The 23,417-nt window shown below is 32.3% G+C and overlaps 1 protein-coding gene across 1 annotated transcript in view; it reads right to left on the bottom strand.

Annotated features, from left to right (window-relative positions):
- Window positions 1-16,889, bottom strand: part of LOC130622474 (cubilin-like) — a 34,625-nt gene extending 17,736 nt beyond the window's left edge. Inside the window, exons 1-21 of the mRNA XM_057437932.1 lie at window positions 16,701-16,889; window positions 16,129-16,264; window positions 15,326-15,364; window positions 15,088-15,174; window positions 14,249-14,429; window positions 13,487-13,668; window positions 11,580-11,730; window positions 10,907-11,236; window positions 9,533-9,889; window positions 8,438-8,815; window positions 7,185-7,532; window positions 5,573-5,902; window positions 5,273-5,438; window positions 4,918-5,090; window positions 4,255-4,596; window positions 3,890-4,055; window positions 3,454-3,620; window positions 2,798-2,982; window positions 2,368-2,533; window positions 2,171-2,268; window positions 1,798-2,035 (exon numbers count right to left, since the gene is read on the bottom strand). Of these exons, the coding sequence (XP_057293915.1) occupies window positions 1,798-2,035; window positions 2,171-2,268; window positions 2,368-2,533; window positions 2,798-2,982; window positions 3,454-3,620; window positions 3,890-4,055; window positions 4,255-4,596; window positions 4,918-5,090; window positions 5,273-5,438; window positions 5,573-5,902; window positions 7,185-7,532; window positions 8,438-8,815; window positions 9,533-9,889; window positions 10,907-11,236; window positions 11,580-11,730; window positions 13,487-13,668; window positions 14,249-14,429; window positions 15,088-15,174; window positions 15,326-15,364; window positions 16,129-16,264; window positions 16,701-16,798 (4,318 nt within the window). The 5' untranslated portion in view covers window positions 16,799-16,889. The remainder of the gene's footprint in view (window positions 1-1,797; window positions 2,036-2,170; window positions 2,269-2,367; window positions 2,534-2,797; window positions 2,983-3,453; window positions 3,621-3,889; window positions 4,056-4,254; window positions 4,597-4,917; window positions 5,091-5,272; window positions 5,439-5,572; window positions 5,903-7,184; window positions 7,533-8,437; window positions 8,816-9,532; window positions 9,890-10,906; window positions 11,237-11,579; window positions 11,731-13,486; window positions 13,669-14,248; window positions 14,430-15,087; window positions 15,175-15,325; window positions 15,365-16,128; window positions 16,265-16,700) is intronic.
- Between the last annotated feature and the right edge of the window lie 6,528 nt (window positions 16,890-23,417).

Raw genomic sequence — 23,417 nt, 5'->3', positions numbered from 1 at the left:
AGACAAAGTTATTAGACATTTTAAAACTTTGTCAATTTGAAAAACTTCACTTGACAAGAAAAAGCACTTAAAATACTCGCATTAAAGGAGAGGAACCTATTAATAATGTTCTTAATGATACAAACAATAAAATTGATGAAAAAATTATTCAAGAAAATAAAATCTATTTGTGGTCAATTTCCCTAACTTTTTAGTTTAGCCAAAGTGCACAAACAGAATATACTACTAGCCCAATTTTATCCTAACTAGTTTATCTTATCATAAAATTGCTGAGAAAGTTAAAAAATGGTTATCCCTTAGTTCACAAGGGAATATAAATTGTTTATTGAAGCAAACAGTGGGTAGTCCAAAAGAAGTCACTCTTGACAAGGAGAAAGTGATCATTTCATTGAATGTAACATCATTATATACAAACGTTCCAGTAAAGGGACCTATTATAGAAGCTGCATATATCCTTTATTCTAGAGAATACAAAAAAACACCAGTCGATAAAAAAAGCGTTCATCATTTTAACACTTTTTACAATGTTGACTCACTATGATCCTTATGGTCAAATCGAAGGTTTATCTATGGGGTGACCACCATCACCTCCTCCAGCTAATATTTGGCTATCAAACTACAAACCTATTATTCGAAATGTTGTTAAACTTTTTCACATTTTATGGATGGCATACTGTGATCTATCAACGCAAATAGCATCAAAGCAACAGAAGCTGGAATAAAGAGCCTTTATTCTGAATTGAAGTTCACACTAGAGGTTGAAAGAGATGGCAGAATACCTTTTATTATTCATACAAACAACAAATTATTATCGACTTGGTATTGTAAGCCAACTGATACTGGGTAATTATGAACCTTTATGCTGTTGCACCAAAATGGTAGAAGCGTTTAATAGTGGAAAGATTTATACATGAGTATACAGAGAGTGTAGCAATTGGACAGCGTTTCACGAAAGTCTTGAAAAAGTCAAGGTTGTTCTATAGGGAAATCAATATCGATCCGATTTCTATGACCAGTTTATTGCTACTACACTGAAGAAATTAATAACAAACACCTACGGAAAGTAAAAACGAAGTAGATTTTAATGAACCAGTAAGGAAAAAAAATTATAAATCAGAATTCATTATAGAGGAACAGTGACTGACAAATTTATATTATTCATATTAACACTTCGTAAACTAAAGACAGTTGTTCCATCACTCAAACCTACAATCAATAAACTTCTCAAAAGTTGTGTAGTGTATAAAATCACGTGTCCAGGATGTTTTTTGTGCTATGTTGGGCAAATAAGCCAACATTTTTTCCGACGATTTAGAAAACACAAAAATGGTCAAAATAAACTAATTTGTTCCCTTTTTTTATAATTGCTGTTGATGTGATCGTGGAACCATGGTGATCTGTTAACATTGGAAGCCTTATTAATCAGAGAAATCAAAATGCCATTTATACTGTTTTTCACACATTTAACTGTTCTTAGATTTTTAACCAGCATTATTGAACTGAAGATTTCGCTTACAGTCAAAATATATTTTCAAAAGTAACCATTTTCCAGGTGGAACTTTTGTTTTCATTGTAATGATTATAAACATTGTGCTTAGACAAAAAGGTATGTAAAAAAACCCAGATAAGATTAGTAAAAATCTATATTATAATACCCGTATACGTCTGTCTGTCTGTCAGTCACGCAAAATGGTAGCTTAGGTGCGCAATAGCGAGAAGCACGCAATGCAGTATAAAAAGGAGGGGCGAACCCATGGATTTTCCACGGCTAATGACTGGTTCTAACAAATGTCTTACTTGTTCTAAATGCAGCTTTGAATAAATTTCTTTGCGTCTGTCCAGAGTAAAAACGTACAGATATAACATTTGAGGTTGAAGAGATTGTCAAAGGTATTGTATTTCCACACACTTTCATTAGTGATGATGAACTTGAAGTTGGTCCATCATAAACCTGTACATATACATTAGAGCAATTTGATGATGATACCAGGTGAAAATCGATAAAAGATAATGACACTGTACTTCCTTCTGACACCTAAAAAAATTATTTTAAATAGTTAGCTAGACAGGTACACCACAGAGTGGAATCCAATGTACAAACTTCGTTGAAAATTTAAATACAGCACGAAAAGCAGATTTCCACAGAGAAACTCAAACTTAATCAACATACCGAAATTTTCCACACACATTCTGTGCGAGCAGGAGCAGATAATGGATAAAGGGGACTTGCGATTTCACCTTGGAATCCAGTAATTTCACCACCACATGCTTAAATAAAAAGGTTAACACAAAAAAAGTAAGCGTGAGAGTTTTTTTATGACCTAAGCGAAAAAAAATAAAAAAATTTGTTTGCTATAAAATACTTACAAGCATTAAGTGATGTATAAGAAGCTTTAAAACCAATGTGTTGAATAGATCTATCTGCATAAAATTTCACACGTAAGAAATTACCACTTGAAGTTACGCTGTGTGGGATACTGTCTCCACAGTATTTTCCAATTACCGCACTATTGTTATTTCTTCCATTATAAACCTAAAACATATCCAGGAGTCATGTAGGACGCGAAAAAATAATTATAGATTCATATTATCAAAAGTTAGGACGTTGAGCAAAAGGCAAAGTTTAATGACAATTAAAATAATACGATATGGCAGTCACTGTTTCTTCTGTTTTACACCATAATGCATAAAACTTTTAACATACTTCAAATTCAGTGTAATCAATTCTTAACATCAGCCGAAAATATATTGATGCAATAGAAAAAATGAAGAAAAGTAAGACACAACGTTGTAATACCTCCACATAATCACAACCACAGTCTCTACATCTTTCCAATTGAATATCATGAAATGTTAAGGAAACTTGCTGCCCTGGTTGTGCAGTCAACATCCAGATGCAAGTACCAGCGGTGTAGTAGCTAGGATAGTGTGGTGAAGTGATGAAAGCAGTGTTGGAATCAACAGCTATACTTCCGCCACATGCTAAACGTTAAGAAAGTGGATTTGGAGAAAAAAGCCTTGCTCACAATAACAAATTAATGCTTTGCCACTTCTTATTACCCTGTCAAAAAGATATACTAAACTAAAAAAAAAAACGAAAATTACAGGGGAGATTTTATTAGTTTTTATATTCACAAAGATCAACAAAACCTTTTCCTACTCTTCTAATTCACAATGGCATTTAGCCTTTGCTGTTGTGAGTGCCCCCATAATAAAAATTCATGACACTAAAATTTTGCCTGTGTGAATTCTATGTTTTGAAGGAAAACCTTCAATACATCGATAAATACTTCAATATTTAGGCTTCTTACATAATGTTTTTTAAATGTGTTATGGCAAAGAACAGAAATATTTACGTTTTATACAATATTGCTACCATACTTTTTATGTTAATTCAGAGAGCAGTATATATTATTTTAAAGGGCACCATCAAGTAAATTTTATGAAACTTACCAATATTAAATGATGCTTCAAACCCTTTTCCAGTAGTTGCAGAATCACTGTAAAGCGTCACAATAATTTTGTTTCCCAATGATATAATTGATGGTGGTATCTGTCGTCCACAAAATTTTCCAAGTAATACGCTTTGAACATCATCCCAAATACTGACATAATCATAACTAAAGATAAATTAGGAAAATTGCTTTTAAATGGTTTTGTATAACAAGTCAATGTCACGGGTAATAAAACAAATAGCCTGTTCTTTTTTGGAAGATTCCGTCCTATTTAAAAAATCGAAAAAAATTAATCACAGTTCTGCTTGTACGTATATACTCTAACACTAATAAAAATAGCCTTGTTCTAATATTGACTAACTTAAAGTGCTTACAATTAGTCGATGTAATAGACAAACATTTGTTTAAAACCGCACTGAGTTTGATTGACATACCTACAGTTAGCATTACTTTCAATATCAAAACTTTTGAAAGTAAGGTTTACATTCCTGGTAGCAGGTACTTGAATTGTGTATTTGCACTCAGATTTGGGGGGATAGTTTTCAGGAAATCCAGGTGAATAGATATTTCCACTGTGAGCTATATGCATCTTACTGCATCCTGAGAAAGAAATTATGTTTAAATCTTTATCTTATATTATATACATGTCAAGTGAATAAAAGAACACAGAATTGTTTACATTAACATATTGAAACTATTTTAATTTAAAATGCTAGAAAATTTAAAAAATCCTTCCGCAAAATTATGCAAAAAAAAGAACAGCATAGTGTTTTTAACAATGTCAGAAGTAAATTCTCACCACCACTGATTGTTTCATACTTTGCAGAGAAACCTCTTCCATTTGTCAAAGCGTCACTTATAAAGAGTACTGTCATTTCATTAGAAGATGATTCCAATGTGATATTGCCACGTCTTGAACAATAATGTCCCAGAACTGGATGATTTATACCATATCCATTAAAGATTGTTAGGTTATCATAGTGGCAATCATGCTCCAAACTTAGATTAGACAATGTCAGACGGATTTTCTTATTTATTGAAGATCGTATGCGCCATTTACAGTAACTTTTAGATGGGTAGGCATTAGGGTAGTTTGGGGTGGCGAATGTTCCGTTTTCCAAGAAAAAATCTTGACTACAGCCTAAAGGTTAATATAAGAAAATTTCTAGTTAGAATTATTAGGCGCTGTTAGCAATGACTGACATCCAAAGAGTTATAATTATTTGATATGTACTTGTAGAGAATATTTTGCTCCCTCAAGTGAAAAAACATAACCCCATTTTTTTTTGGGATAATGACAGAAACGCATTCCTACTCAGAAAGATCCAACGCCTTCATGAGATTGAATACAATTTTATAAATTTTCAAAACTAAAAAAATGGAGTTAAGTCTATAAAAATCCACAAAACGTTAATTACACCACATCTACTTTGAGATGGCGATTTATGGATAAAAATTCTACCTTTGATAGTATAGTTTAATAGAAAGCCTTTTCCAACACCTGGATTAAAATTATCAGATTTGAACTTTAGAAACAACTGATGACCAGTTGATGTGATCTGTGTACGGTTCATACCACAATATTTTCCATGATTGTTTCCTGTTCCAGGTTCAGTGACTAATAAATAGTCAGATCTAGAATATAATACACAAGTAAATTTTAAAGACAGCAAAACCAGTTGGTGAATTTACTCAAAAACGTTGACTATTTAGTTTCAAAGTTATCACAGCCAAGGCTTAAGTCAGACTTAAATACAATGTAAAATCTTAGTAAAAATAAAGCCCTCAAATCAACCTTTAACCAAAAATGTCCTTACTGACAGTTTTGTGAGTATTCCAAGTCAAATGTGATGAAATTTAAAAGAATAACATCGTTAATATTTCCATTTATGGTCCAATTGCAACTTCGTTGCACTGGGTATTGATTTGGAAAATTGGGTGACCTAATATTGCCCATTCTGGAATCCAACACTCCACCACAACCTGTAAAAAAAATATATATCAGATTCATGTTAAAAAAAACATCTCTCAAATAACAACCAACGGTTAAAAGCAATTTTGACAAAAAAAAAGTAATGTTGTGTACCACAACTGCAAATGAAAACAGCTTACAATACCTGTTTTATAATGTAACTTAAACCCTTTCTCTTGTAATGAATCATCAGATGTGAAAACTAAAGTCATTTTATTTCCTTTTGATGTAAACACTCTCTTCTTAATATTTCCACAAAGTTGTTTATGAAACATGATACCAACATCATAAATTGCGAGACTATCCTCTTCGCAATTAGGGGAAGATTCTAATAAAAAGTCTTCTACAGTCAGTTGTATGTTATTTCCAACAGCAGCTACTATCTCCCAGGTGCACTGATAATTAGCAGGGTATTGGACAGGATAATTTGGAGAAATTATAAACCCACTTTCTCCATGCAAAGTTCCACCACATACTAAGATAAGAATAGATGTTATTTCAAATAATATAGAACCTTGTTTCCACCATTTGCGACATTAGAGCTAAAAAAACAATACTTTAAAATTTCCAACAGAAAATTACCAATATTATTTTTTAAAACTGATTTGGTTTATTATGTATACCAGAATGACTTCTTATTAATCACATGACGCAAAAGAGGATTTATTCTTGCTAACATGGTTGTGCCTGTAATGGATACTGTGAAATATTATACCTGATATTGTTAGCCTGTGAAAAAAATCCAATGGATCACCTATCATAGATATTCGGGTCCTCAAATTATAACCCATCATATATATTCCAGGTATCTCAATTTATGCAGTTCTAGCAGAAAGTAGCAATGTGGCTACTCCTGTGAATAAACAGATGACGGGTATTATTGAAAAGCCAACTGTGACTGTGTCTCAAAGCCAAACTAGACTAAAATTCACGTGCTAAAGCATCATAAACATCATAAAATAAGTCTTTGTTAATTAGCTATATGAATAATACATTAAGCAATGATTGACATTAATAGCAGTGAAGCCATCGCATTGCATTGCACTCTTTACTTTAGGGGATAAAACATTTAAAAACAGGTGGAAATAATTACGTTAGGTCGTAGGGGTCCTTTGAGGCCAAGCATGATGACTTCATCAGGTGTTAGCTAGCTTTTATTCAGTCTGTTGGACAGAAAAATCCAAATTGAAAATACTAGTTGACTTTTTTTCTATGCCTTACTAATTCTTACCTGTTATCTAGGTCATATATTTGTTTCTCAAAGTCAGCCAAAAATTCATCCATTGCATATAAATTTTTATTTTTCAGTCATTGAAGCATTGAAGGCCAACAATTTGTTTTTACAGATATTTAACAGATATTTAATTACTTTAAACACATCGCAATGTATCGAGACTGCCTATTGAGGAAGCGCGATAAGGTTTCACGCGATAAAAATTTAGGAGCAAAAAAACCTATGTCGTATCGATCGTGTTGCGCACGATAAGGGATCCTCAATGTTAAGATACCTTTTTACAGTAATGTAGCAAGCAAATTAGAAAACGCAATGACTTGAAATCTGTTTGATCAATTGCATAGAATTAACATTAAGAGCTGTTTCTAGGAATCCAAGGCCTAAAATTTTTTAAATTTTTTCCTCTGGATGCCACCACGGCCATCCTCTGAGTGATAATAATAAGGATTGGGTTTACAAGCTTGTTTTTAAACAGAAACCTTTCTGTATTGTTCATCAATCTTATAACGTACACTTTACTTACAGTTCGTTCCAGTTTCATATACAGCATGGAAACCTTTATGTTCGCTTGATAAATCACTTTTGAAAACCACAAACAAGAAATTTCCTTTTGACAAAATAACTCCAGGGCTTCTGTCTCCGCAAAAGGTTCCAATCAAAGGAGATTTTTCATCTTCTCCATTGTAAATTTTTAAGTAGTCTTTAGTGCAATCTAACACATCTTCTAAGCTGAAAACATTGAAACTTAACTTAATAACATGTCCATCCCTAGCTTTAATGGTATACTTGCAGTTAGACATTGGTGAGTAGAAATTTGGGTAGTATGGAGATGATATTTCACCATTTGAACTAGCTTTGTAGACATCACAAACTAAAAAAAAGTGCAGAAACTGATCGACTCACCTAAAAATTGTAAAAATGGAAATCAAACTACCATAAAGTTTGACGCCAAGGCATTTTTATAAAGAACATCTACTCTTGCATAAAACAATACTCACATGATCTTGAAAATACTTTCTAAACTTTGCACTGAAAATAAGTTTTTCAATTGTACATATAAACAGGTTGCATGTGGCATACAATAGAAAAGTCCTTTTAGACAAAGATATTACAAAGAAAAACTCCACTTCAGTCTACGAACAGGACTGAGATTTCATTGCAAATTGGTGACCACTAATAAAATGATAAAATTAAGGAGACAAATTGACATTTTTTAAGGATATTTTGATGCGAACAAGAATAAAAACATAAAAAAAATAAGGATAATTAAGGAGAAAACCAATTTAAGTTCTCTATCTTTAATGTTACATATTACGTTCTATGATAAGAAAATTATACATATTATACTAATTATAAATTATGCCCTGAAAGATTGAAAATATAGGATTTCAGGTAACAGAGAAATATGTCTTATTTAACTGGTGATGAACAATCCATGAGCACATTTCCAAAAAAGTTACGATCAGAAAAATTAAGAAATAAGGAGAAATTAAGGAGAATACCAAAAATTTCAATTTTTTAAGTATATTTAAACACTTTTAAGGAGACTTTCTTTTTCTAAGGTTATTTAAAGAATTTAAGGAGGAGTGGTCACCCTGTTTCATAACTTTTGGGGAGTATAAAGAAAATTTACAACAAAGTTACCAGGGCTGAAAAATGCAAACAATCCCTTCTGACAAATGTGAAAATATAGACTGAAAATTAGATTTCTTTTTATGCCAATGAAACCATTTCACCAGACCTCATCTTAAGTGCTTGAATTAATATGCATCATACCTGTATGTTTTACAAATGTGAGCCAATCAGCAGAAAAACCAAGAGCAGCATTTATCGAATTTGATTGAAACACAAGAGTTAAACTTCTCCCAGAAGATATAGTAACAGATGGCTTATTTGTTCCACAAAAACGACCATCAGTAACATTATTTGCATACAAAACTTGGCGATTTGTAGAGTCTCCGTCATATATTTTTATATAGTCATTCATGCAGTCTTTACTTTCTTCGAGAGAAAACATTGTAAACGACAGTTGTACAACCATGCCAACATCCACTGCAGTCAATGTGTATATGCACATGGAGTTTGGTGAGTAAAACGCAGGATGAGAAGGACTTGATATTTGTCCTTTGCTGTCTATGAATGTTCCCCCACAACCTAAACACGTGAAAGTATTTAAATAGAGGGAACTTCATAAAAAAACTACGTTGTGACAAGCTTTTAAGTATAATCTTTTCATCAGGTGAATAAAATATTACAGTTGGGCGTATAAATATTGAATGTTACACTTGAGTAAATACAAAAATTATAAAATTTCAATGCATAAAAAGATAATGCATATAAAATATACTTATGCATTTACAACAAAATTTTGAGTCCTCTCGCAAATGTTGAGATGTGGGAGACCCAAAAGTGCAACCCAAGGATATACTTAGCGGGGATTGCTCTTATCTTAGCATTAGCGAAATGACGGAGAGTATTGTACTATATATGCTCCTAAGCTCTCCTTCTTTTAATCATATAGTTTTAACTTTTTGAATTTTAACCGCCTTTTTGAATAAATTAAACTACTTAAGGATTAATATAATCTTATTGCAAATAGCATAAGTATCTTTTATCGCATTATGTTTTTATGCATTGCACTTTTATAATTTATGCATTGACTTAAGTGTATATTTATACGCCCAATTGTAATCTTTTACTCACCCAACGAAGAGATTAAACTCAAAAGCTTGTCAAAACGTAGTTTTCTATGAAGCTCTATACTTATGTTAAACTACTACACCGCTACTTTTAAAGATTATATATATACACATATATACAGAACATAAGTTACATTCTTATACAAATTGTAATTTTTAGTTGATACATTACCTCCAGCAGTCACAGTAACACTAGCAGTAAAACCTTTAAATTCACCAGTGCCATCAGTTGAAAACATGATCATCATTTTATTCATGGATGAGGAAAGAGGTAATGGAATCTTGTTACCACAGTACTGTCCCAGCATCACTGAAGCAGCATTGCCTCCATTATATAAAGACACATAATCATATGAGCAAGTCAAATGATGTTCAATTTCAAAGTTCTCAAAGTGAATAGTTAGATATGTTTGAGGAGGGGAAATTAAGAGCCAAGTGCATTGTTTCTTTTTCGGATATGTTAATGGGAAAAGGGGAGATCTAATTTTCAATGCAGTGTCCAATGTTAAATGATAATTTCCACCACATACTAAAACAAGAAAAAATATCTCAGAAAACATAGCACAATACAAAAGCTGTATGATAAAATACTTCACATAGAAATTTCTTATGAAAAACAATTTTTTTGCTATTTTTTGCTATCTAAACGCACCTCTCCCTCTTCGACTTAGAATCTAATTGATGAAGCTTAAATAATTAAACATATTGCTCATATATAAACATGATTAAACAAATGTCTGACAAAGTTTTGACTGCAAATATTTTACTGGTGGCATGTTTGTTAAAATAGGTTTTTTGAGCAAATTTAGGCGAAACAAGAAAACTGGGTGGCTACAAAATTGTGAGACAACTGCACTGTGATTTAACACCTTAACCACTTCAAGAGAGAAGGCAAAATAATGAATAACAACGTTAACAAAAAATAATCACAAATTTAATCATAATTGTTGATTTTTGGTTTGTAGGAAAAATATTTTGGAGATCAAACTCTTAAATCAGTATGGTGCCGAGCATAAACTCACTTGCAGAGCCTTCAAGAAATGTGCTCATTACATTAAATTGAAAAAAAAGGTAAACAAATTTTCCACTCATAGAGAAAATAATTCATAGCTTTTACTTAAAAAAGACATGCTAAAAGATAACAAGAAATGAAAATAAGAAATGATAAGGAAAAAGTAGTTGTTCACCTACCTGCATGATTTTCTTTAATGTTTGTTAAAGAAAATCATGCAGACAATCATTTCACCTTTGAGCACATGGGGCCTGATTGTCAAACCCAACCAGCTGCAAAAAGATTTGAAAAAAAAAAACATCCCAAACTTCTTAAGTTAGGTTGGGATTCTTTCAGTTCAATAAATCTTACTAAAGATATCTGAAAGTTTACTAATAATTAATTCCAAAATATTTTTCCCCAAATGTGTATTTGCTTTTGACTGTATCATTTTTACTTGGTTTGTGTTTATGCAGTAAGATTGATCCAAAATATAAACATGTGAACTTTTATAATATTTGTAGAAGAAAATCTTAATTTTATTCCAGTACATACCAACTTGATAACTACTTCTAAATCTGCTCCCAGTTTTGCCATTTGATACAAATCGCACAGTTATCATTGATGAGGCTACAACTTCAAAGATATTACTACTTCTCTGGTGACAATACTTTTTGTATTGTTGATAACTTGAACCATTACCTATACCAATTTCAAGGTAATTGTCACATCTATTTTGATCATTGTTGATGTAGAGTTCCTGGAATGATATGTTCAAATTTTCTTTTGTTTTGACATCAATAACCCATGTACAGTAAATTGATTTTTGCCCTTCTGGACTTTTTATTTCTCCTTCCGCAGACGTAATAGTACCACCACATAATTCTAGAAAATTAATAATTGAGATACAGAACTTGTTCAGTAAGCTTAAAGATAAATTAAAAAACACTTCCAAAAGAGATTATGAAGTAAAAGTGTAGGAAATAAATAGTTACTTATTTCTTCATTATTTTCTATTTATCAAACAAACGCAACTAAAGGCGGTTAAAAAATCTGGCTCGCTTAACCAGGTTGGATTTTAGCCGTGTTTTTTTAATTCAAGCTATGTGTTTATATGCACTTTAAAAGGTCATGACTACAGTATCTTTAATGGAATTGTAAAAATTCAAAATATATAAACTCAAATCCTGTCAACTACAACTTATGTAACTTATGCATTTTCACCTACCATTGTCTACTTCAGCAAAGAAGATGCTAAAACCATGACCATAGGGAGTTCCTCCTGAAACCAACGTGACATTAGCCTCACTTGTTTGTGTGTAAATTGTTCTTGGCTGAGAAAAACCACAGAGGACATTGTTGTTTAAAACACTTGATATCTAAATGTAATATGTGCTACATGATTCTTTTCTTTAGTGAAAAACTTTAACATAGATTGAAAATTAAGTCATAACATCTCAACAACACATTAGAATGAGAAAATATTGTTTCTTTTCTGTTTTTGAGTGATTTTATTCGCACAAAAATAGGCATGAACACAATCAAAGAAAAAAAATTTTATTCAATTTTTCATTCAGAGACAGAGAACAACATTAGTATTAATAAAAAAAAAATATATTGAGCAAAATACAAGCATTTATAAAATTTCCATTATAGAGTGAAAAAGTGCATTTTTTGACGTAATAGATGAGATCGGTAGTATCGCTTATTATTAATTTATTATGTAATAAATATGTGAAGGGTCAAAATATCAATATTTCGAGTCACCTGCTACCTTCGCTGGTCTTAATTTTGTTTATCTACATACAAGCCTAACGTAACTACGATGTCATAACTATTGAAATTTTAAATTGCTCTTAGTAGAGTAAAAATAGATGATATAACCTCATCATACTCTTTCATTTCAATCAAAAAAAAAAAATAAAAAAAAGATTTGATCTCTGTTCCCCTTTAATTAAATTTGTTTTATCAAAACTTGTAAGTTTTAAGAAAATATGTCCATGTTTGGAAAAAGCTTCGTTAAAGGAAAATTGTTGTCTATTTGCATAAAAATAAAAAGCAATTGTACCTTTGTAATCAAAATTGACCGATTCAAGCACTTTTGTTTAAATCAAATCAGCAATCAGTAAATATAGGCAATGTTAAAAAATGTTGTTTCTTTTTTGTGGCTGAGTGGTTTTTATTTAAGCCAGTGAAAAAATCCACTTAGGCAGAAAAACAATGGAAAAATACCTCCTTTAAATTTTGGTGACGTCAGTAGTATCCCATTCAAATTAATTTTGAAAGCATGCTATAAATTTAAGACACAATTTAAAGCATGCTTAATAATGTGAAGCCATTTTTGCTTTATTAAAAATTATGTTTACTTGCTTTAAACATGCTTGAAAAAGGAAAATTACAGAGTGCTTAGAGACACTCTTTAGTTTTGCTTTAGCTGCTATAAGTACATGAAACAATAGAATAATATCATGCACAAATATTTGCAACTTGTTTGTTTACGTCAGTTGCTTGTCTAAAACTTGTGTTTTTAGAGGAGTCATCTCTCTTCTCAATAGTGTGACCCCGTAATGTACCAGGCAACATTCGAAACTCTTTTTGCCAAAATTACATTACTGTACATTGTGGTGAATTGGTTTGCCATCATTTTATTGAACCAATTTTGATCATACTCAGACATCTAGTACCTTTTTAGCGTGGTTAGATTGTAGACAAAAAATTGTAGTTAGTTGTATTCATTGATAAAATTAGAACCAGAGTGTCTCTTTTTCCTTGAAACAACTTTCGTTGTAAAAACGTTTTGAGTGTTCAAAAAAATCTTCTTCCTCTAATCATCTGCTTCACTCACATGTAAATGAACATTCGTTATTAATGATTTTAAGTTTTGTTTTGTTGTTTACAACTCTCCCTTTGATGTTACCAGCAACTTGCTTTAGTCAAAGCATGCTTTATTTTAATGTGACTCCTTACCTTCTTTCGAAGTGAAATATAAGTGCATTGTAATGGCTTTATTGTTCATTTTGAGATATTTATGTTAAATTCATGTTATTGACTTTGTGACATTTAATTCGTTGATTAACATTAAATTTTCTTTCTTTATTATTACTTAAATATCAGGGTGCAAAATTTTAGTCAGACCTGAACAAAATCGGAATCACATTCAGTAGAAGGACCAATGCTTATCATAGCAGTAACAAATCTGATAATTCTTCCTGTCTTTGCCTTTAAAATCCAGGTACAGTTTATGTTGTCTGGGTAGCCATCAGGATAACCGGGTGAATTGATCACTCCTACATCGGTTGTGACATGAAACTGGCAATCTATAAAATATAAAATAAAACTAACAAAAGAAAGAAAAATAGTCCAATTTAATAACACTTAAACATGAATTTCTAGTTTAAGGAAAAAATAATACCCCTAAATTGTCACTATTTGATATTAAATTTCATGCACAGGCATGTTATTAAGAATTATATGTTATTTTCTTTCGTCAAAAATTAAAAATGGTTTTCTAAAAATTTTAATGTCTACGAGCAATACACGTTTAAAAAAAGCCAGCCAAAAATTAATGAAGGAATGGCAAATGGCAGTGACATAATCAAAGTTAAAAACAAAAAGAAAACACAAATTGAATCCCAGAACAGATAATTATAAGTTTTCTAATAATAAACACTGTCAGGGTTAAAGGTCTTTAAGAAAGTTTTAAGGATTTCTTAATATCATATTCTAAGCTTACACCTGTCAGTACAAAAAATGGTAGTGACGGGCGGTATGGCGTGATGTTGTTTTTTAATTTGACTTCTACTGAGGGGCAATTCAAGTAGCCTAATCCTTGTAATACATCTGGCAACTGTTGTACAAACTTTACATTTACTTTACATTACTAGGTAAAGCACTCACCTTTTGGTCTGGGAAAATAACAATTTTTTCCAAACCAACCATGTTGGCATACACAACGAGGTTTTCCTTTCTCCACAGAGCATCTTCCTCCATTTTGGCAATTATATGAATCACAGACACTAGTGGTAGTATTACAGGAAGTCCCTGTGTATCCTGGCTGACATAAGCACTTAAAACCAGCCTAAGAGAAAGGGCATACAGCATTGTCATATATCCACAATAGAAAAGAAAAGTCAATATGAGATAAACAAACTGACCGAATGTAGAGTGGTTTTGGAAAAAATAACCAAAAAAATTAATGACAATATATTGGAAAAATGCATAATTTGCATTTGTTATTTTTGAAATTTTTTAAATTGAATACATTAATCATTTGTCTGCATATTTGAATAAAGTTAAAAAACTCTGCCTAAGAGACGGGATGGGTCAATAACAGTGAGACTTCTCACATTTTTTTTAAATAATACACCTTTTCACAGTTTAAAGTTGTACGCTCATTTTCTGTATTGAAAAAAGGAAGTAAACAGAGTTAATTTAATAAGGTTTTGACCATGGGCATTATATTTTACATCTTCTAAGGAAATAATTAGTCTCGCAGCATGAAAACTTAATATATATTTTATTGCCAGTAACCCTACTTAAAACATATGTGAATGATTTGTAACTTTTCTTTTCAAAATATTTCACAAAAAAATTACCTCACTTTTCTTCATGTTCAAAGCCTTCTTAATTCATAACAGTTTACTTCCATTTTTTAATTCTCAACAAGAGTAACACAAGAAAGATTTATTTAAACAATGGTTGGCTGAAACTGTAAACTTGTGTATTGTTGCACTTACTCCACTACTTTGTGATGGATGGGTGTTGATGCAGATGCCATGCTCAGAGCACAAAAGTTTTCTTGAATCACAAGCATTTGGTTGAGCCTACATATTGTTAAAGATCATGATAAAGAAGGCTTATAATTCACAAAAAAATGACATACTTTTTGAGCTACTTTAAAATACAATAAACAAATCATCCATTCAAGACAGTTCTCTGCCTACCTTAAAAAAACTTTTAAAAACACCTCCTTACCCTTTGTAAATGTGCAATATCTTTTGCTTGTTGATCAATCTATTATGAAACATATAGATAATACAGTCGGGAAATAAGCTGTATCATACAGCTTAATTAGGTGACATACATCTAAATTAGGAGGTAGAAAAAGTTTTTCCCCGATGTCTCGAAAAATGTATATGTTAGCATTGCCAGTTTCAAATTTAGCCCATCTCCGGGGTGCTACGAAAAAACTAATGTGCTGGAGATGTTTATATCCAAATAAGATGTTACAACTTAATTAAGAGGATTTCCCTGACTGTAGTATACATAGGCGGAATGGAAGACATATTTCAGTGTCGTAAAGCCATGTCACTTTCACTTTCTGTACGGCGAATCGAGATGTATCTGAGCATGCGCGGTTTTTGTTTTTCATTTAGGCGTTCATTTAGGCGCGTAATTTAAAAAGTAAAGGCCATTCTCCCCGAGATCTCTAAGGTGAACAGCTTGGTTGCAGCCGAAATATTTCCAGTGTAAGTTTTTGACAAATAAAAATGATAAGAGTTTCAATTGTGAGTGGAAACGGTCGCATCTGTCTCCAAAGCTTGCTCCCGGGGATCTTTTTCTCTTACAGTCGTCGTCTGAGATTGTTAGAAAGAAAAAAGCCCTGGGGACGAGGTTGTTAGTCTTTAAAATCTTTGACTGTATACTTTCGAAATGCTTCTGGCCCTGTTTTCGGGTGCATCACCAAAAGTGGGTTAGACAGGACAACCTAGTTCCAACACCCTTTTTTACAACGCCAGGCAGCTTATTACAAAAAATAGTAAAGAACTAAGAGTTACCGTTTTTTTTAATTCTGCAAGACTTAACTGGCCGAACCAAACATCAGAATTTCCATCCAGTTGGAAAGTAATATTTTTGTTCGTGGCAGATTGAAAGTTCAGGTTTCCATCACTAGTGATGATCTTTGGATCTAGCCTGAACATCAATTTACATGGTTTGAGAAAGAAAAAGAAAAACACAAATCGAAAAGGCTTCGAGCCTTAAAATCAAATGCTTTATTAAGTTTTTGAGCGCTACAATCTTGGACAAAATTATATTAAATTTCTTTTACAGGCCTTTCAGACACAGATAGGCCAGGTGAACAACGTTTAAAATACATTGCTGGATTTCTCATCTGCAGAGATCAACTTTAGCACGGAAAGAATAAAACGCTGACATCAGCAACATTTAGCGTTGGGACAATCTTTTACATTTTGCATTTGTCTACAAATATTTTGTCCAAGTTTGTAACTATGCTCCAAACGTTTATGCTGTTAAAGTCTTTTTTAACGAGAAGCAGTCGAAAAGACCAAATATTAAAAGTATGCTAAATGACTTGTCAACCCACAAAAAAACATAACCATTGACAAACCTTGATATTGCGTCACGTTTGCGTCGCACTGCATCAGTCCCACCAGTAGCTAAAAAAACCAGTACCAACAGCAGGGCAGTATATTGTAATTTAAACATATCATTAAAATATAAAATGCTACTGGAAGAGTGGTTATTGCTAGAACGTATTTTTAATTATTTTTTTCCCTGTAAAATAAAATAAAACATTTTTATCTCCTTGTACTACAATAAAATATCCATACAAGTTGTTGTTGACAAAATTATTCACTGTTTCAAAATTGTGACCATCCTTCTTTGTTAACAAATCTTATTCAAATACAATAAATAATAAATTTAGTTCAAATTTTTAATTGTAATCGCTACGAAAGGTATTGGTGTAATTATGCGTATCACAATACGCATTCTTATGTCATAAGAAAGTCATCCGAAATTTAAAAACGTCAAGATAACATATAATCACAAGATTGGTTACATTAGTAGAGGTTACACAAAACCGTGTTCGCTGTCCAAAATGCTTGCTTCTTTGTGATAACTAAGTTTAATTGCATGCCGCGATGGAACTTACGTTATATGAAGTTATTATTAATTTTTTTTAATTTATACAATTCCATGGGGTTTTACAATGCTTTTAAAGAGCTTTAATTGTCATCCAAGAGGGAGCAAATATGTATTTAAATAAAACTATAAAACTCGAAAATAATATAAACTGTCTTCATACCAGTTCTTTTTTACGGAACTGGAAGAATATTTCAACCATAGAGATAATATTGAAAGAGATAATATCTCAATGTTTCAACCATTTTGATTTTTAGTTCCCGCCAAAAATCAGCATACGGATGGAGTGCGTAATATATATGCAAAAGATAACTAACAACAGCTATCATTGTTAGAAAACCTTCACGGATTTTCTTCATAATCCAATGTGGAATAAATCTTTTCCAATATATAATCCATCTTTTAAAGGATCATACTTCGGCTTTAAAAAAAAATTGGCTAAGCTAATTAAAATCTTACGACCAGTGACCCTAAAATACATTTATAAATTAACATGTAATTTTATTTTAACATCTCTTTATTCTTGTTTCTTGCTCATTTCGTGATAAAACTTTTTTTTCCAAAATCTTTTCTTTTTTAACAGATTGCTCTTCTTAAAAACATATTCAAAACGAAAAAGCAAAAACGCATGCTTGCTTCAATACATCATTCAAACTCACAAAATATAGAATTAATAATTTATCCATGTCTATACTTCTAATTAATTCTTTCTTTCTTTATTTTTTTTAACAATGTTTGGATAAAAATCTGTAAAGTTTTCAAGAGACATCAAAACTTAATAATGACGGGGGACAGGTAACGCCAGAAAACAATTAAAAAATCACAGCAGCTTATGTGTTTAATATATAAAAAATACCGATGCATCCAATTGCATATAAATTTTGTATGACCTGGTACTGCGCTTTTTAAATAAGTTTTTATATTAAAAGATTTAATGTGATAAAAAGTACAGTAAAGTACAGAACGGTCCCGTGCACTCTTATGTAATTGGATTTCTGAGAGAAAGCGGCGATTGGTTCATTGTCTTAGACAATTTTGCCTAATGTCAATTTAAAAGGGTGACTCGGGGGTCTGGTTCTAGGATGTTTTCGGACTGACCAATGCTGCGCGTTGAGGAAGCTATACGGTGTGTCACTGACTGTTAGCAAGTTGGCTTTTGATACGCATAATTTTGGAAGAGACTTGACGGTTCAAAAATATCGCACTTGCGCTTAGATTTTATCCGCACCTGTTCTAAAGGACAACATTAATTCTTTTTTTATCACCACAAAAGGTTTATGAATAATTTCATTAAAAAGAAGGCTGAAAAAACATTTTAGCTAAACATAATCCCGTGGATGTGTCCACTCAAAAATTTATGGTATGTTTCTTATCGTGATTTGTTGTCAATCTCATTTAAAAGACACAAACAATCAATTAAAACTTTTAAACGAAATGGACCACAACAATAACAACGTGGATTGCTTGTAACTTTGCTCGTATAATAATTGATAACAAAACACTCGTCACGGTAAATTTAGATTAGCATACAATAAAATTCCAAACTAATGAAATCACTTTATTTTATCACATGATTTGTTCTAGCCAATTAAAATCGGAAACAAAAAATGTTTTTAAAATACAGAACATTTTTATAGGGGATATATTATAGACACTTTTAAAGAAAATTGTAAAAAATATAATTTACTTTGCCTGTTACAGACACACAGACACACACAGTCTCCGTATTATTATAGAGACTAGTATTTAGTCCCGTGGAAAAATCCACTATAGATACCAAATGAAAAAACAGCGAAATAGTGAGCAAAATTAACCATAAAAATCATTGTTTTTTCGTCAAAAACGTTTTGTTGTTAATTTCATTTAAGCGGGAATAAATAAAACCAATATGTTTTTCATATAACACTAGACGTGCTTAAGGGAATAATAAAACTTAATACACCTTTACGGTAATTCAATTGTACACGCGTTCCTACGGCTCTCCATCGTTTTACTATATCGGAAAAAAGGAGGTTAAAATCGTGTTTTTATGAGAGTTTGTTAGAGACGAAAGCGTGTTTTCTTCAGTTTTTTAACTTCCGTCGTGTCAATTTCTTTCAAATTTTCAGGAAACGTTAATAATAATAAGATACAACTTATTTGTACTTTTCATTAAAAACAAAATGCAACAAGAAAAGTTATCACGAAAAAACGTGTTTTCTCCCTAATAAACTCTTATAAAAGTGTGATGTTTACCTCCTCTGATCGCCAAATAAACTGCGATGGAGTGTTAGTTTTCCCGAATTACCGTAAAGGTGTATTACCCGTGACTTTTGTGTAATAAAGTTTACATCATTGCACTAAGGTGTTTTATGAGAACATTAAAATAAATTAACCGTGACTTTTTTAAAACAAAAATTTTAAATCAATTTAAAAAAGCACACCACAAAACACAAAATAAAAATAAAAGTTTAGCAAAAGTGACATGTTACCGGATTTGGCGACTCAGGTTTGGGAAACTTACCTAAATTGGTCTCAGGTGGTCCCTAGTTACCCACGCGGTGAAAAATCATTGACGTCACCACCTTGTTTCCAAGTTACTTGTCCTCAAAGTTTTAGGTGCACTGTAATGGCTTCATTAATTTAATATAGGATATTGACGTTAAAGTAGTGTTATTGACGTCGCGCCGTAACGTCAGAAAATGTAACATATTAGACATGCACATTTCAGTTACTTCAAAGAAAATTTCGGTAAGATCAAAGGAAAATGAACATATCCACTTTGCCTGTTACAGAGATACGGAACTGGCGTATTATTACATAGACTAGTCGATAAGGCCCGTGGAGAAATCCACTTAGGCAGATGGGCAATGGAAAAATAGGTTGTTTTAGATGTTTCGCTGAAGCAGTGAAGATCCCAAAAAAATTAGAGAAATTTATTTCATTCTTTTATTGTATTGTGTAGAGGTTTAAACGCTGATTAAAATAATGTATAGGATGATATGTTTTCGAGGAACGCAAAAGGAGATATAAGGGTTTAAAAATTGTGCTGACGTCAACAAAGGCCCGTGAAAACACAAAACATTTTTTTTTTAAATTTATATACCTATTGCCTTCCTCATATAGATCTTGAAACGCTGATCAAGAAAATGTATAGGATCATGTACTTTTGACAAACGGTTGCAGAGATATTAGGGTTTGAAGGTTTTTTAATGACGTCATCAACCCGTCCATTCCGACACGGATTTGGGGACCTAGGTTTGGGAAACTTACCCAAATTGGTCCCAAGTGGTCCCTAGTTACCCACGCGGTGAAAAATCATTGACGTCACCACCTCGTTTCCAAGTTATTTGGCCTCAAAGTTTTAAGTGCACTGTAATGACTTCACTAATCTTAATTTTTTAATCAATATCTTATATTAAATAATAATTGTAATAATAATTGTGCGTAGTATAATCGAGTTTCAATATATTGAAACATAAAAATTTTAGAAAATCTCTCAGTTGACAAGTTGGCTCGTTGCATTTGATATCTCGAGACAATCAAAATCTACTTTTATCAACCTTCGTTTTGTATTTCTTGATCCTCGAATACAGAGTATTGCTGAACGCAGTAAACAAAATGATAATTTCGTCCGAAGCCAGTTTGTAACGGTACTTTGTTCTAGATTTCTTTTTTCCGCTACTTTATGCGACAAAGTGGAGATAAAATGTTCTGTCTCTCGACTGGATCCCCCATATGGTGTGAAAATCAGCGGTGTAAATGATCCGTGTTCTACTTCTAGCACTCTTTGTCCATATGCACGTTTCTTGATGTTTTCGTTCGATTTGAATGCATTAGGCAGTTTCTGATTGAGGTATGTCAAAGCGAATGGGTTAAATACCCTTACGTCAAAAAATGCTCGTTGACCTCGTTGCCAGAATCCTCTAACGCTAATGTCGAGTCTAGCTTCATCTGTGGAGTTTGCAAAATTGCTTAATTTTTCTCCAGTCAGCTGTTGTAAATGCGGTTCTTTTTCTACATCATTGGAAATCTCTTCAGATATTTTTGCCAAAGTATCTCTTAATTCGTCGTGACGTTGATGAGTATAGCCACCCTTGACACATGACATAGCATGGTCAATCGTGAAGCGTTTTCCACAGACACAAATTGTTGGTAGGAACTTCAAATCCCACCGATATCTCATTCGTATGGCATCAAAAAACTCTCTTTTGTTGAGTGCATAATTCTCAGATTTTATTGGGAGTGCTGACAACCAACTTGAAGCACCTTTCATTGTCGCCAAATCATTTGCTCGTAATTGCTTATTCGTCATGCGTTGGCGAATTTCTTTCAGCTTTTCGTTATGCAACATTTGTTTCTGTTTAAGGATTTTGCTTTTGATATTATTGTGTAACTGTTTGTCAAATTTATAAGACGTTTGCTGTAGTTTAATTCTTTCTGCTAGTTGTTTTGTCATTTCAACAGAATTTTCATGTTCTCTCTTTGATGATTCGACTAATATCACAATTCCCATACCACCATAGCGAATTGGTAAACTCAGTAATATTCTCTCGTTTTCGGTACATTTATGTCCCTCTGTCAATGCTGGGATCAATGTATTGTCGATAACATCGTCCAGTACTTTGATATACTTGCTCATATCCCCAAGTGTCCGGATAAAATAGTTAAATTTGTGTTGAAATCCACTTATGTAAGCAGCATAGGCAGCGTGTGGTTGAAAAAGTGCAATTTTAGCTAACTTCTTTATCTGCACAATCCATTCATTTACCAACCCAATGATGTACTTTTCTTTCTCATCTTGTGTACCTATAAAGCTGCCAAGATATTTATTTCCAACTGTAGTGATGTTTATCTTTGTGTCACTGAAGACTTCATCAGCTACTAATTTATGTTCATCCTTTACTATTAACCATGATTTTGATGCTTTAGGATAATAGCCGAATAATGGACCATAATGCTCAACTTTATCCCACCATTTTCTTAATTCAAATATTTTTCCGGCACCTCCCAGATCATCAGCATAAGCGCAGTGAGTTATGTTCAACTTTCTATCTTCCACGTCATTCTTCAACAGCGGGAGAAGAGGAACAATTCCAACTGCATAAGCTGGCATAGCGAACGGGTCACCTTGAGTTGTTCCTTCTGCCGATAATATTTCTTTCCCACCCATAACAAACAGCCTCGATGGTGAGCTATAACAATTTTGTATATACGTAGACATAGCTGGACATATGTATCGGATATTATGAAGTAGCACTTTCCGATTAAGTGAGTTAAAAGCATTCGTAGCATCTACTAAAAGTAATGCGTCTGTTCCTTCTTCTTCAAAAATTGTTGTCATGGCATGAGCAGCTGCCTCACATCCAGAAGGTAGACCAGCACATAATTGGAGAGAACCAGCGCTTTCAAGTATTTCCGGTTTGATTACTGATATTAATTAACTTTCCTTTGACGTCAATACTATTTAAACGTTAAAGTTTGGTACATTATTGAACAATTTTATAGGCGATGTTTTATAGAATTTGTTAAAGAAAATTGTAAAGAATATAATCCACTTTGCAAAATTCACAGACAGAACTGGCGTATTATTATATAGACTAGTCGATACTAGTCGATAAGGCCCGTTGAAAAATTCACTTAGGCTAAATGCCATTAAAAAAATAAGATGCTTTGAATGTTTTGCTGATGTAACCAGTACATATACAAAAAAATGTTCTTAAAATTTTACACAAAATGTCAAATGTCAAATCTTACACAAAATAAAAAAAGAACAGCTTGCAAGGTGCAAAATCTAGTTGATAAAAATTTACAATAACGACACTCATAACATCGACACTCACAACATGGATACACCCAACACCAATACTCACAAAACCGACTGTAAGAACACCAACAGTCACAACACAGATAATAACAATGTCAGAAATAACGCATCTCAAATATGTTACATCTTATAAGTGATTATGGTGAAAACCCTCAGTATTTTGTTCTGAAATGTCAAAAAGTTGGCCAGCAAGAGTTTGCACAAATCAACAAAAATAAGTTCTTCACACATTTTAAATATTTTCTTTCCCTTAAAAGCTTATACAAAAATATAAAAAAGCCATAGTTTGGAAAACATCAAATTTAAATCTAGAAAAATCATATCATCCTCTCCTGCAAAAATTTACGCAAAATGTAAAAAATCAACCAGTTAAGA

This window comes from Hydractinia symbiolongicarpus, chromosome 12 (assembly GCF_029227915.1).
Source record: "Hydractinia symbiolongicarpus strain clone_291-10 chromosome 12, HSymV2.1, whole genome shotgun sequence".
Classification (NCBI taxonomy): Eukaryota; Metazoa; Cnidaria; class Hydrozoa; order Anthoathecata; family Hydractiniidae; genus Hydractinia; species Hydractinia symbiolongicarpus.
This window is presented reverse-complemented; position numbering and strand designations above follow the sequence as displayed.